General features: G+C 44.8%; 1 gene segment (V, D, J or C); it reads left to right on the top strand.

Moving 5' to 3' along the window:
* Window positions 1–2,472: 2,472 nt before the first annotated feature.
* On the top strand, window positions 2,473–13,126 carry LOC127465409 (Ig gamma chain C region-like; the record flags this gene model as incomplete). The annotated part of the segment is given in 4 exon segments: window positions 2,473–2,754; window positions 5,175–5,493; window positions 6,513–6,851; window positions 12,638–13,126. Coding segments are annotated over 4 exon segments (1,302 nt in total), but the record flags the coding sequence as incomplete, so codon positions are not given.
* Window positions 13,127–13,421: the final 295 nt, after the last annotated feature.

Here is a 13,421-nt window from a genome sequence, read left to right as displayed (position 1 = left end):
TTGGGATTTTTTTGGGGAAAAATTGGGGGGTTTTTGGGGGGGGGGAAAATTGGGGGTTTTGGGGGGGGAAATGAATTTTTTTAGAGGTCCCTATAGGGCAGTGGGGGGGGGGTCCCTATAGGGCAGGGGGGTCCCTGAGCTGTTCTATGGGGTCCCTATAGGGCAGTGGGGGGGTCCCTATGGGGCAGGGGGTCGCTATAGGGCAGTGGGGGGGTCCCTATAGGGCAGGGGGTCCCTATGGGGTCCCTGTAGGGTCCCTATAGGGGCAGTGGGGGGGTCCCTATAGGGCAGGGGGGGTCCCTATAGGGCAGTGGGGGGGTCCCTATAGGACAGTGTGGGGGTCCCTATGGGGCAAGAGGGGTCCCTATAGGTCCAGAGGGGGTCCCTATAGGGTCAGGGGGGTCCCTATAGGGCAGGGGGGTCGCTATGGGGGTCCCGATGGGGTCGCTATAGGGCAGGGGGGGTCCCTGAGCTGTTCTATGGAGGTCCCTATAGGGCAGTGGGGGGTCCCTATAGGTCGAGGGGGGTTCCTATAGGTCCAGAGGGGTCCCCTATAGGTCAGGGGGTCACTATGGGGGTCCCTGTAGGGTCCCTATAGGGCAGGGGGTCCCTATGGGGTCCCTATGGGGTCGCTATAGGGCAGGGGGGTCCCTGAGCTGTTCTATGGGGTCCCTATAGGGTAGTGGGGGGTCCCTATAGGGCAGGGGGTCCCTGTATGGTCGCTATAGGGCAGAGGGGGTCCCCAAGCTGTTCTATGGGGTCCCTATAGGGATTGGGGTCCCTATAGGGCAGTGTGGGGTCCCTATAGGGCAGGGGGTCCCTATGGGGTCGCTATAGGGTCGCTATAGGGCAGGGGGGGTCCCCGAGCTGTTCTATGGGGTCCCTATAGGGCAGGGGGGTCCCTATAGGGGAGTGGGGGGTCCCTATAGGGCAGGGGGGTGTCCCTATAGGGCAGTGGGGGGTCCCTATAGGGCAGGGGGTCCCTATGGGGTCCCTATAGGGTCGCTATGGGGCTGGGGGGTCCCTGAGCTGTTCTATGGGGTCCCTATAGGGCAGGGGGGGCCCTATGGGGCAGGGGGTCCCTATAGGGCAGGGGGTCGCTAGGGGGTCCCGATGGGGTCGCTATGGGGCTGGGGGGTCCCTGAGCTGTTCTATGGGGTCCCTATAGGGCAGTGGGGGGTCCCTATAGGTCCGAAGGGGTTCCTATAGGGCAGTGGGGGGTCCCTATGGGGTCCCTATAGGGTCGCTATGGGGCTGGGGGGTCCCTGAGCTGTTCTATGGGGTCCCTATAGGGCAGGGGGGTCCCTATAGGGCAGTGGGGGGTCCCTATGGGTCAGGGGGGTCCCTATAGGTCAGGGGGTCACTATGGGGTCCCTGTAGGGTCCCTATAGGGCAGGGGGTCCCTGTATGGTCGCTATAGGGCAGAGGGGTCCCTGAGCTGTTCTATGGGGTCCCTATAGGGCAGTGTGGGGTCCCTATAGGGCAGTGGGGGGTCCCTATAGGGCAGGGGGTCCCTATGGGGTCCCTATGGGGTCACTATGGGGCAGGGGGGTCCCTGAGCTGTTCTATGGGGTCCCTATAGGGCAGTGTGTGGTCCCTATAGGGCAGAGGGTCGCTATGGGGTCCCTATGGGGTCCCTATAGGTCCAGAGGCGTCTCTATAGGTCCAGGGGGGTTCCTATAGGTCCAGAAGGGTCCCTATAGGTCCAAGGGGGTCCCTATAGGTCCAGAGGGGTCCCTATAGGTCCCTATAGGTCCGGGGGGGGTCCCTATAGGTCCAGGAGGGTCCCTATAGGTCCAGAGGGGTCTCTATAGGTCCAGGGGGGGTCTCTATAGGTCCAGAGGGGTCCCTATAGGTCCGAGGGGGTCCCTATAGGTCCAGGGGTGTCCCTACAGGTCCAGAGGGGTCCCTATAGGTCCGGGGGGGGTCCCTATAGGTCCAGAGGGATCCCTATAGGTCCAGAGGGGTCCCTATAGGTCCGGGTGGGTCCCTATAGGTCCAGGGGCGTCTCTATAGGTCCAGGAGGGTCCCTATAGGTCCAGAGGGGTCCCTATAGGTCCGAGGGGGGTCCCTATAGGTCCAGGGGTGTCCCTATAGGTCCAGAGGGGTCCCTATAGGTCCGGGGGGGTCCCTATAGGTCCAGAGGGATCCCTATAGGTCCGAGGAGGTCTCTATAGGTCCGGGGGGGTCCCTATAGGTCCAGGGAGGTCCCTATAGATCCAAAGAGGTCCCTATAGGTCCAGGGGCGTCTCTATAGGTCCAGAGGGGTCCCTATAGGTCCCTATAGGTCCGGGGGGGTCCCCATAGGTCCAAAGAGGTCCCTATAGGTCCCTATAGGTCCCCCCGCCCCCTCCCCACCAGGGGGCGCCCCTCCCACCCCCCTCTTTCTCCTCCTCCTCCTCCCCCCCTTCCTTTATTGACCACGCCCCTTTTTTTCTGACCCCGCCCCCTTTCCAGGCCGCGTGACCCCGCCCACCCTCTTCCCATTGGCCGCCTGCGGGGCGGAGGGCGCCCCCCGGCGGACGGTGGCCTGCGTGGCCACGGGCTACCTGCCGGCCCCCGTGGCCTTCTCCTGGGGCGGGGCGGCCGCCGGCGGGAGCTCCGCCCCCCTGCCCGAGGTCCGGGCCCCCGGCACCGGCCTCCTCACCTCCGGCAGCCGGCTCCGCCTCCCGGCCTCCGGCCCCGCCCCCCGGGAGCTCAGCTGCGCCGTCCAGCACCCGGCGTCCGGCGCCAGCCGCACGGCCCAGATCCCCGGTGAGTCTTTGGGGGGGGGCTTGGGTTGGGTCAACGTTGGGGTTTGGGGTCTTGGGTTGGGTCAACGTTGACTTTTGGGGTCTTGGGTTGGGTCAATGTTGGGTCTTGGGGTCTTGGGTTGGGTCAACGTTGGGTCTTGAGGTCTTGGAGGGCCTTGAGTTGGGTCAACGTTGAGTTTGGGGTTGACCCCAGTTGGGTTTCGGGGTCTTGGAGGGTCTTGGGTTGACCCCAGTTGGGTTTTGGGGTCTTGGGTTGGGTCAACGTTGACTTTTGGGGTCTTGAGTTGGGTCAACATTGGGTCTTGGGGTCTTGGAGGGTCTTGAGTTGACCCAATGTTGGGTCTTGGGTTGACCCCAGTTGGGTTTTGGGGGCTTGGAGGGTCTTGAGTTGGGTCAATGTTGAGTTTGGGGATCTTGGAGGGTCTTGGGTTGACCCCAGTTGGGTTTTGGGGTCTTGGGTTCGGTCAACGTTGGGTTTTGGGAGTTGACCCAATTTTGGGTCTTGGGTTGACCCCAGTTGGGTTTTGGGGTCTTGAGTTGGGTCAACGTTGACTTTTGGGGTCTTGGGTTGACCCCCGTTGGGTTTGGGGTCTTGGGTTGGGTCAATGTTGGGTCTTGGGGTCTTGGAGGGTCTTGAGTTGGGTCAATTTTTGGGTTTTGGACCTTGGAGGGTCTTGAGTTGACCCAACGTTGGGTCTTGGGTTGACCCCAGTTGGGTTTTGGGGTCTTGAGTTGGGTCATTGTTGGGTCTTGGGGTCTTGGAGGGTCCCCAGTTGACCCCAGTTGGGTTTTGGGGTCTTGGGTTGGGTCAATGTTGACTTTTGGGGTCTTGGAGGGTCTTGAGTTGACCCCAGTTGGGTCTTGGGTTGACCCCAGTTGGGTTTCCGGGTCTTGGGTTGGGTCAACGTTGGGTTTTGGGGTCTTGGGTTGGGTCAATGACCTTGGGTTGACCCCAGTTGGCTTTTGGGGTCTCCAAGACCCTCCAGTTGAGTTTTGGGGTCTCCGTTGAACTTGGGTTGACCCCAGTTGGGTTTTGGGATCTTTGACGACCTTGGATCGACCCCAGTTGGGTTTTGGGGTCTCCAAGACCCTCCAGTTGGGTTTTGAGGTCTTGGATGACCTTGAGTTGACCCCAGTTGGGTTTTGGGGTCTTTAGGATCCTCCAGTTGGGTTTTGGGGTCTTGGATGACCTTGAGTTGACCCCAGTTGGGTTTTGAGGTCTTGGATGACCTTGAGTTGACCCCAGTTGGGTTTTGGGGTCTTGGATGACCTTGACTTGACCCCAGTTGGGTTTTGGGGTCTTTAGGATCCTCCAGTTGGGTTTTGGGGTCTTGGATGACCTTGAGTTGACCCCAGTTGGGTTTTGGGGTTTCCAAGACCCTCCAGTTGGGTTTTGGGGTCTTGGATGACCTTGGGTTGACCCCAGTTGGGTTTTGGGGTCTCCAAGAGCCTCCAGTTGGGTTTTGGGGTCTCCATTGACCTTGGGTTGACCCCAGTTGGGTTTTGGGGTCTCGGATGACCTTGACCCCGCCCCGGCGGCCTCTCCGTAGGCTCCGCCCCCCCGCCCCGCCCCGGGGGGCTCCGCCCTCCCCGGCCCGACCCCCCGACGACCCCAGGGGGCTCCGCCCCCCACGGCTCCACCCCAGGTAAGTTTTTTGGGGGGGGATGGGGGAGGGGTCTCCAACCCCCCCCCCCCAAACCCCGACCTCGGCCTTCGGGGTCGACGCCGGGACGTCGACCTCAAAGCCGGCGGCGTCTCCGTAGGCCCCGCCCACTCGCCCCGCCCCGCGGGGCTCCGCCCACCCCGGGTCGACCTCCCGACGACCTCGGGGGTCTCCACCCCCCCCCGGGACGTGACCCCAGGTAGGTTCGGGGGGGGGGGGGTCCCCGCCCCCCCCTTCGTTGACCTTGGGTTGACTTGGGGGGTCTCCATTGACCCAACCTTGACTTGGAGGGTCTCCATTGACCTTGGGTCGACTTTTGGGGTCTCCATTGACCTTGGGTTGAGTTTTGGGGTCTCCGTTGACTTTGAGTCAACTTTTGGGGTCTCCATTGACCTCGAGTTGACTTTAGGGGTCGCCAAGACCTTGGGTTGACCCAACCTTGACTTGGGGGGTCTCCAAGACCTTGGGTTGACTTGGGGGGTCTCCATTGACCTTGAGTTGACTTTTGGGGTCTCCATTGACCTTGGGTTGACTTGGAGGGTCTCCATTGACATTGGGTTGAGTTTTGGGGTCTCCATTGACCTCGAGTTGACTTTGGGGGTCTCCAAGACCTTGGGTTGACCCAACCTTGACTTGGGGGGTCTTCATTGACCTTGAGTTGACTTTTGGGGTCTCCATTGACCTCGGGTCAACTTTTGGGGTCTCCCTTGACCTCCCCTTGACCCTTCCTCTCTCCCCCTCCCCCCCCCCCCTCCAGCCTCCTCCTCCGGCAAGCCCCGCCCCCCCCGCCGTCTCCGTCTTCCACGCCTGCGACGCGGCGGCCTCGGTGGAGCTCCTCTGCCTGGCGGCCGCCTTCGCCCCGCCCCCCGTCCAGGTCACCTGGCTGGCCGACGGCCACGCCCTGGCCCCGGCCCCGCCCGCCGAGCCCCCCGCCCCCGACGCGGCGCCGGGGACCTTCCGGCTCCTGTCGCGGGCCAACGTCTCGCTGGAGGACTGGCGGGAGCGAAGCTTCTCCTGCCGCGTCGCCCACCCGGCCTCCGGCACCGTCCAGGAGGTCGCCGCCCACAAGTGCGCCGGTGAGTGCCCGGGGGGGGATGGGGGGTGGGGCTTGGGGGGGGGTCTTTGACCCAGGGTTGGCTTTTGGGGTCTTCGTTGAGCTCGGGTTGACTTTGGGGGGTCTTCAAGGCCTTGGGTTGACCCAACCTTGACTTGGGGGTCTTTGTTGACCTTGACTTGACTTTTGGGGTCTCCGTTGGCCTTGGGTTGACTTTTGGGGTCTCCATTGACCTTGGGTTGATCAAACCTTGACTTTTGGGGTCTCCACTGACCAACCCTTGACTTTTGGGGTCTCCATTGACCTTGGGTTGACTTTTGGGGTCTCCATTGACCTTGGGTCAACTTTTGGGGTCTCCATTGACCTTGGCTTGACCCAACCTTGACTTGAGAGTCTCCGTTGACCTTGTCTTGACTTTTGGGATCTCCATTGACCTTGGCTTGACCCAACCTTGACTTGGGAGCCTCCATTGACCTTGGGTTGACTTTTGGGGTCTTTGTTGACCTTCTCTTGACCCAACCTTGACTTTTGGGTCTCCATTGACCTTGGCTTGACCCTACAATGACTTTGGGATCTCCATTGACCTTCTCTTGACTTTTGGGATCTCCATTGACCTTCTCTTGACCAAACCTTGACTCTTGGGGTCTCCATTGACCTGGGGTTGACTTTGAGGGTCTCCATTGACCTTGGGTCGACTTTTGGGGTCTCCATTGACCTGGGGTTGACTTTTGGGGTCTCCATTGACCTTGACTTGACCCTACAATGACTTTGGGGTCTCCATTGACCTTGGGTTGACTTTTGGGATCTCCATTGACCTTGTCTTGACTTTTGGGGTCTCCATTGACCTTCTCTTGACTCTTGGTGCCTCCATTGACCTTGGGTTGACTTTTGGGGTCTCCATTGACCTTCTCTTGCCCAACCTTGACTTTTGGGGTCTTCATTGACCTTGTCTTGACTTTTGGGGTCTCCATTGACCTTGACTTGCCCAACCTTGACTTTTGGCATCTCCATCGACCTTCTCTCCCCTCCCCCTCCCCCCAGGCTCCTCCCCCTCCTCCCCGGGCGGCGTCGGGGTCTTCCTGGTGGGGCCGTCTCCGTCGTCGCTGTACGTGGCGCAGTTGCCGCGGCTGACGTGCCTGGCCACCAGCCTGCCCAGCGACGAGGGGCTGACGGTGACGTGGAGCCGCGCCGGCGCCGGCGCCGGGGGCCGGTTGAGGCCCCTCCCGCTGCGGTTGACGCCGCACGTCAACGGGACGTTCACGGCCGCCAGCGAGCTGCCGGTGACGGCGGCGGACTGGGAGAGCGGGGACGAGTTCACCTGCACGGTGACGCACGCCGACGCGCCGGCGCCCATCGTCAGGAGGGTGAAGAGGAGGCCGGGTGAGGAGAAAAAAAGACCGTGGAAAAATAGGAAGTAGAAATTGAAAAATAGGAAAAGAAGTTGAAAAAGAGGGGGAAAAAAAGGGAAAAATTTGGGTTAAAAATGAAAAAAAAAAAAGAAAAAAAAGGGAAAAAATCCCCAAAAAATCAGAATTAAAAATTAAAAGAAATTGGAAAAAAAAGGGAAAAATTTGGGTTAAAAATGAAAAAAAAAAAAGAAAAAAAAAGGGAAAAAATCCCCAAAAAATCGGAATTAAAAATTAAAAGAAATTGGAAAAAAAATGGAAAAAATTCGGGTTAAAAATGGAAAAAAAAAAGAAAAAAAAGGGAAAAAATCCCCAAAAAATCGGAATTAAAAATTAAAAGAAATTGGAAAAAAAAATGGAAAAAATTGGGATTAAAAATGGAAAAAAAAAAGAAAAAAAAGGGAAAAAATCCCCAAAAAATCGGAATTAAAAATTAAAAGAAATTGGAAAAAAAAAATGGAAAAAATTTGGGTTAAAAATGGAAAAAAAAAAGAAAAAAAAGGGAAAAAATCCCCAAAAAATCGGAATTAAAAATTAAAAGAAATTGGAAAAAAAATGGAAAAAATTTGGGTTAAAAATGGGAAAAAAAAAGAAAAAAAAAGGGAAAAAATCCCCAAAAAATCGGAATTAAAAATTAAAAGAAATTGGAAAAAAAAATGGAAAAAATTGGGATTAAAAATGGAAAAAAAAAAGAAAAAAAGGGAAAAAATCCCCAAAAAATCGGAATTAAAAATTAAAAGAAATTGGAAAAAAAAATGGAAAAAATTTGGGTTAAAAATGGAAAAAAAAAAGAAAAAAAAAGGGAAAAAATCCCCAAAAAATCGGAATTAAAAATTAAAAGAAATTGGAAAAAAAATGGAAAAAATTGGGATTAAAAATGGAAAATGCCGGCGCCGGTCGTCAGGAGGGTGAAGAGGAGGCCGGGGGAGGAGGGGGAGAATTTGGGGGGGAAAGGGGGAGAAAAAAGGGGACAAAGGGGGAAAATGGGGGAAAATGGAGAAAAAAAAGGGAAAAATGGGGGAAAAAATCTGAAAAAATTAGAAAAAAAATGCGAAAAATTCAGAAAAAAATCTGAAAAAAATCTGAAAAAAATCTTTTAAAAATCTGAAAAAAAATGGGAAAAAAATGGGAAAAAAATCTGAAAAAATTAGAAAAAAATTCTGAAAAAAATAGAAAAAAAATAGAAAAAAATCTGAAAAAAATGGGAAAAAAATCCAAAGAATATCCAAAAAAAATCTGAAAAAATCTGAAAAAAATCCAAAAAAAATCTGAAAAAAAATCTGAAAAAAATGGGGAAAAAATTCAGAAAAAAAAGGGAAAAAAAATCTGAAAAAAATCTGAAAAAAATAAAAAAAAAAATCTGAAAAATGTCTGAAAAAAATCTGAAAAAAAATGGGAAAAAAATAGAAAAAAAATCCGAAAAAAATCCGAAAAAAATGGGGAAAAAATGTGAAAAAAATGGGAAAAAATCTGAAAAAAATCTGAAAAAAACCTGGAAAAAATGGGAAAAAAATGTGAAAAAATGGGGAAAAAATGGGAAAAAATCTCTAAAAAATGTGAAAAAAATGTGAAAAAATGGGAAAAAAATCTGAAAAAAATCTGAAAAAAAAGGGAAAAAAATCTGAAAAAATGTGAAAAAAAATGCAAAAAATTCGGAAAAAAATGGGAAAAAAATCTGAAAAAAATCTGAAAAAAATCTGAAAAAAATAGAAAAAAAATAGAAAAAAAATCTGAAAAAAATCTGAAAAAAACCTGAAAAAAAGCGCGAAATATTCGGAAAAAAACCTGAAAAAAATCTGAAAAAATGGGAAAAAAATCTGAAAAAAATCTGAAAAAAATGGGAAAAAAAGCCAAAAAAAATGGGGAAAAAGTCTGAAAAAAATGGGAAAAAATCAAAAAAAAATCCGAAAAAAATGGGAAAAAAATATGAAAAAAATTGAAAAAAAATGAGAAAAAATCTGAAAAAAAATCTGAAAAAAATGTGAAAAAATAGAGAAAAAAGTGAAAAGAAATCTGAAAAAAATCTGAAAAAAATCTGAAAAAAATCTGAAAAAAAAATGTGAAAAAAATGTGAAAAAATTCAGAAAAAAATCTGAAAAAATCTGAAAAAATGGGAAAAAAATCTGAAAAAAATCTGAAAAAAATCTGAAAAAAATCTGAAAAAAACCTGAAAAAAATCTAAAAAAATCGGAAAAAAGTCGGGAAATAAAGTGAAAAAAATCTGAAGAAAATCTGAAAAAAATGGGAAAAAAATCTGAAAAAAATCTGAAAAAAATCTGAAAAAAATCGGGAAAAATTCTGAAAAAATCTGAAAAAATCGGGAAAAAATCTGAAAAAAATCTGAAAAAAATCGGGAAAAAATCTGAAAAAAAATCAAAGAATTCAGAAAAAAATTCGGAAAAAATCTGAAAAAAATCTCTAAAAAATCTGAAAAAAATAGGAAAAAATCTGAAAAAATCTGAAAAAAATCTGAAAAAAATCTGAAAAAAAATCTGAAAAAAATCTGAAAAAAATGTGAAAAAATAGAGAAAAAAGTGAAAAGAAATCTGAAAAAAATCTGAAAAAAATCTGAAAAAAATGGGAAAAAAATAGGAAAAAAAAACCGGAAAAAATGTGAAAAAATTAGAAAAAAAATCCCAAAAAAATCCGAAAAAAATGGGAAAAAAAATCTCTAAAAAATCTGAAAAAAATGGGAAAAAAATCTGAAAAAAATGGGAAAAAAATCTGGAAAAAACCTGTAAAAAATCTCTAAAAAATCTGAAAAAAATGGGAAAAAATCTGAAAAAATTAGAAAAAAATTCTGAAAAAAATAGAAAAAAAATAGAAAAAAATCTGAAAAAAATGGGAAAAAAATCCAAAGAATATCCGAAAAAAATGTGAAAAAATCTGAAAAAAATCTCTAAAAAATCTGAAAAAATCTCTAAAAAATCTGAAAAAAATGGGGAAAAAATGCAGAAAAAAATCTGAAAAAAATCCTAAAAAAATCTGAAAAAAATAGAAAAAAATGGGAAAAAAAGGGAAAAAAACCTGGAAAAAATGTGAAAAAAATATGAAAAAAATCCGAAAAAAATGGGAAAAAATCTGGAAAAAATCTGAAAAAAATGGGAAAAAAATCCGAAAAAAATGGGAAAAAATCTGGAAAAAAACCTGAAAAAAATCTCTAAAAAATCTGAAAAAAATGGGAAAAAATAGGAAAAAAAACTGGAAAAAATGTGAAAAAATTAGAAAAAAAATCCCAAAAAAATCCGAAAAAAATGGGAAAAAAAATCTCTAAAAAATCTGAAAAAAATGGGAAAAAATCTGAAAAAATTAGAAAAAAATTCTGAAAAAAATAGAAAAAAAATAGAAAAAAATCTGAAAAAAATGGGAAAAAAATCCAAAGAATATCCGAAAAAAATGTGAAAAAATCTGAAAAAAATCTCTAAAAAATCTGAAAAAATCTCTAAAAAATCTGAAAAAAATGGGGAAAAAATGCAGAAAAAAATCTGAAAAAAATCCTAAAAAAATCTGAAAAAAATAGAAAAAAATGGGAAAAAAATATGAAAAAAATGGGAAAAAAATGGGAAAAAAACCTGGAAAAAATGTGAAAAAAATATGAAAAAAATCCGAAAAAAATGGGAAAAAATCTGGAAAAAATCTGAAAAAAATGGGAAAAAAATCCGAAAAAAATGGGAAAAAATCTGGAAAAAATCTGAAAAAAATCTCTAAAAAATCTGAAAAAATCTCTAAAAAATCTGAAAAAAATGGGGAAAAAATGCAGAAAAAAATCTGAAAAAAATCCTAAAAAAATCTGAAAAAAAATAGAAAAAAATGGGAAAAAAATATGAAAAAAATGGGAAAAAAATGGGAAAAAAACCTGGAAAAAATGTGAAAAAAATATGAAAAAAATCCGAAAAAAATGGGAAAAAATCTGGAAAAAATCTGAAAAAAATGGGAAAAAAAGCCAAAAAAAATGGGGAAAAAGTCTGAAAAAATCTGAAAAAAATCTGAAAAAAATCTGAAAAAATTAGAAAAAAAATCCCAAAAAAATCCGAAAAAAATGGGAAAAAATCTGAAAAAAATGGCAAAAAGATATTTAAAAAATTGAAAAAAAAATGGGTAAAAATTAGAAAAAAATCCAAAAAAAATCCGAAAAAAATCCGAAAAAAATCTGAAAAAAATGGGAAAAAAATCTCTAAAAAATCTGAAAAAAATGGGAAAAAAATCTGAAAAAAAATGGGAAAAAATTAGAAAAAAATCTGAAAAAAATCTGAAAAAAATCCGAAAAATTCCCAATAGTTAATTAACCCTAATTAATTAATTTTTCCCATTTTTCCCAGGCCGCCGCCTGCCCCCCAGCGTGTTCGTGCTGCCCCCTCCCCCGGAGGAACTGGCCGGCCCCAGCCCCACCCTGAGCCTGACCTGGGGAAAAATCTCTAAAAAATCTGAAAAAATGGGAAAAAATGTGAAAAAAATCTGAAAAAAACCTGAAAAAAAGTGAAAAAAATCTGAAAAAAATCTGAAAAAAATGGGAAAAAATCTGAAAAAAACCTGTAAAAAATGGGAAAAAAATGGGGAAAAAAATGGGGAAAAATTCGGGAAAAAAACCTGAAAAAAATCTCTAAAAAATCTGAAAAAAATGGGAAAAAAATAGGAAAAAAAACTGGAAAAAATGTGAAAAAATTAGAAAAAAAATCCCAAAAAAATCCGAAAAAAATGGGAAAAAAAATCTCTAAAAAATCTGAAAAAAATGGGAAAAAATCTGAAAAAAATGGCAAAAAAATATTTAAAAAATTGAAAAAAAAATGGGAAAAAATTAGAAAAAAATCCAAAAAAAATCCGAAAAAAATCTGAAAAAAATGGGAAAAAAATCTCTAAAAAATCTGAAAAAAATGGGAAAAAAATAGGAAAAAATCTGAAAAAAAATGTGAAAAAAAAATGCAAAAAATTAGAAAAAAATCTGAAAAAAATCTGAAAAAAATCTGAAAAAAATGGGAAAAAATCTGAAAAAAACCTGTAAAAAATCTCTAAAAAATCTGAAAAAAATGGGAAAAAATCTGAAAAAATTAGAAAAAAATTCTGAAAAAATTAGAAAAAAAATAGAAAAAAATCTGAAAAAAATGGGAAAAAAATCCAAAGAATATCCGAAAAAAATGTGAAAAAATCTGAAAAAAATCTCTAAAAAATCTGAAAAAATCTCTAAAAAATCTGAAAAAAATGGGGAAAAAATGCAGAAAAAAATCTGAAAAAAATCCTAAAAAAATCTGAAAAAAATAGAAAAAAATGGGAAAAAAATATGAAAAAAATGGGAAAAAAATGGGAAAAAAACCTGGAAAAAATGTGAAAAAAATATGAAAAAAATCCGAAAAAAATGGGAAAAAATCTGGAAAAAATCTGAAAAAAATGGGAAAAAAAGCCAAAAAAAATGGGGAAAAAGTCTGAAAAAATCTGAAAAAAAATCTGAAAAAAATCTGAAAAAATTAGAAAAAAAATCCCAAAAAAATCCGAAAAAAATGGGAAAAAATCTGAAAAAAATGGCAAAAAATATTTAAAAAATTGAAAAAAAAATGGGAAAAAATTAGAAAAAAATCCAAAAAAAATCCGAAAAAAATCCGAAAAAAATCTGAAAAAAATGGGAAAAAAATCTCTAAAAAATCTGAAAAAAATGGGAAAAAAATCTGAAAAAAATGGGAAAAAATCTGGAAAAAAATCTGAAAAAAATCCGAAAAATTCCCAATAGTTAATTAACCCTAATTAATTAATTTTTCCCATTTTTCCCAGGCCGCCGCCTGCCCCCCAGCGTGTTCGTGCTGCCCCCTCCCCCGGAGGAGCTGGCCGGCCCCAGCCCCACCGTGAGCCTGACCTGCCTCATCCGCGGCTTCTACCCGGACTCCATCGACGTCCAGTGGCAGAAGGGGCTGGAAAAGCTGGAATCGGGCGTGGTGACGTCACCGGCGCGCCGGGAAAATTCGGGAATGGCGGGAATTTCGGGGGGGGAGGGGCCCTTCTTCCTCTACTCCCGCCTGGAGGTGCCGCGGGGGGAGTGGGAGCGCGGGGGGAGCCCCTTCGCCTGCACCGCCGTGCACGAGGCGCTGCCCCTGCGCTTCGTCCAGCGCGCCCTCCGCCCCCAGCCCGGTAATTAGTTAATTGGCTAATTAATTGGTTAATTAGAGGGGGAGTTTCGGCGGTTTTGGGGGGTTTTTTGCCGATTTTTGGCGATTTTTTGGGATTTTTGGGGGGTTTTTGGGGGTGTTGGAATAAAGAGGTGATGTCAAAGTTGGCGGTCTTATGGTGATTGGGGTGTTGGTCGTGTTAATTAGAGGGTAATTAAGTTAATTAGGGGCGATTTGGGGGATTTTGGGAGGTTTTTTGGGATTTTTTGGGATTTTTTGGGGGATTTTTTGGGGGTTTTGGGGGGGTTTTGGGGTGTTGGAATAAAGAGGTGATGTCGAAGATATTGGATTTATGGTGATTGGGGGGATAATTAACTTAATTAGAGGGTAATTAAGTTAATTAGGGGCGATTTGGGGGATTTTGGGAGGTTTTTTTGGGATTTTTTGGGATT

Source organism: Manacus candei, unplaced genomic scaffold, assembly GCF_025592945.1.
Source record: "Manacus candei isolate 608988 ecotype Guabito, Panama unplaced genomic scaffold, ASM2559294v1 h1tg000381l, whole genome shotgun sequence".
Classification (NCBI taxonomy): Eukaryota; Metazoa; Chordata; class Aves; order Passeriformes; family Pipridae; genus Manacus; species Manacus candei.
This window is presented reverse-complemented; position numbering and strand designations above follow the sequence as displayed.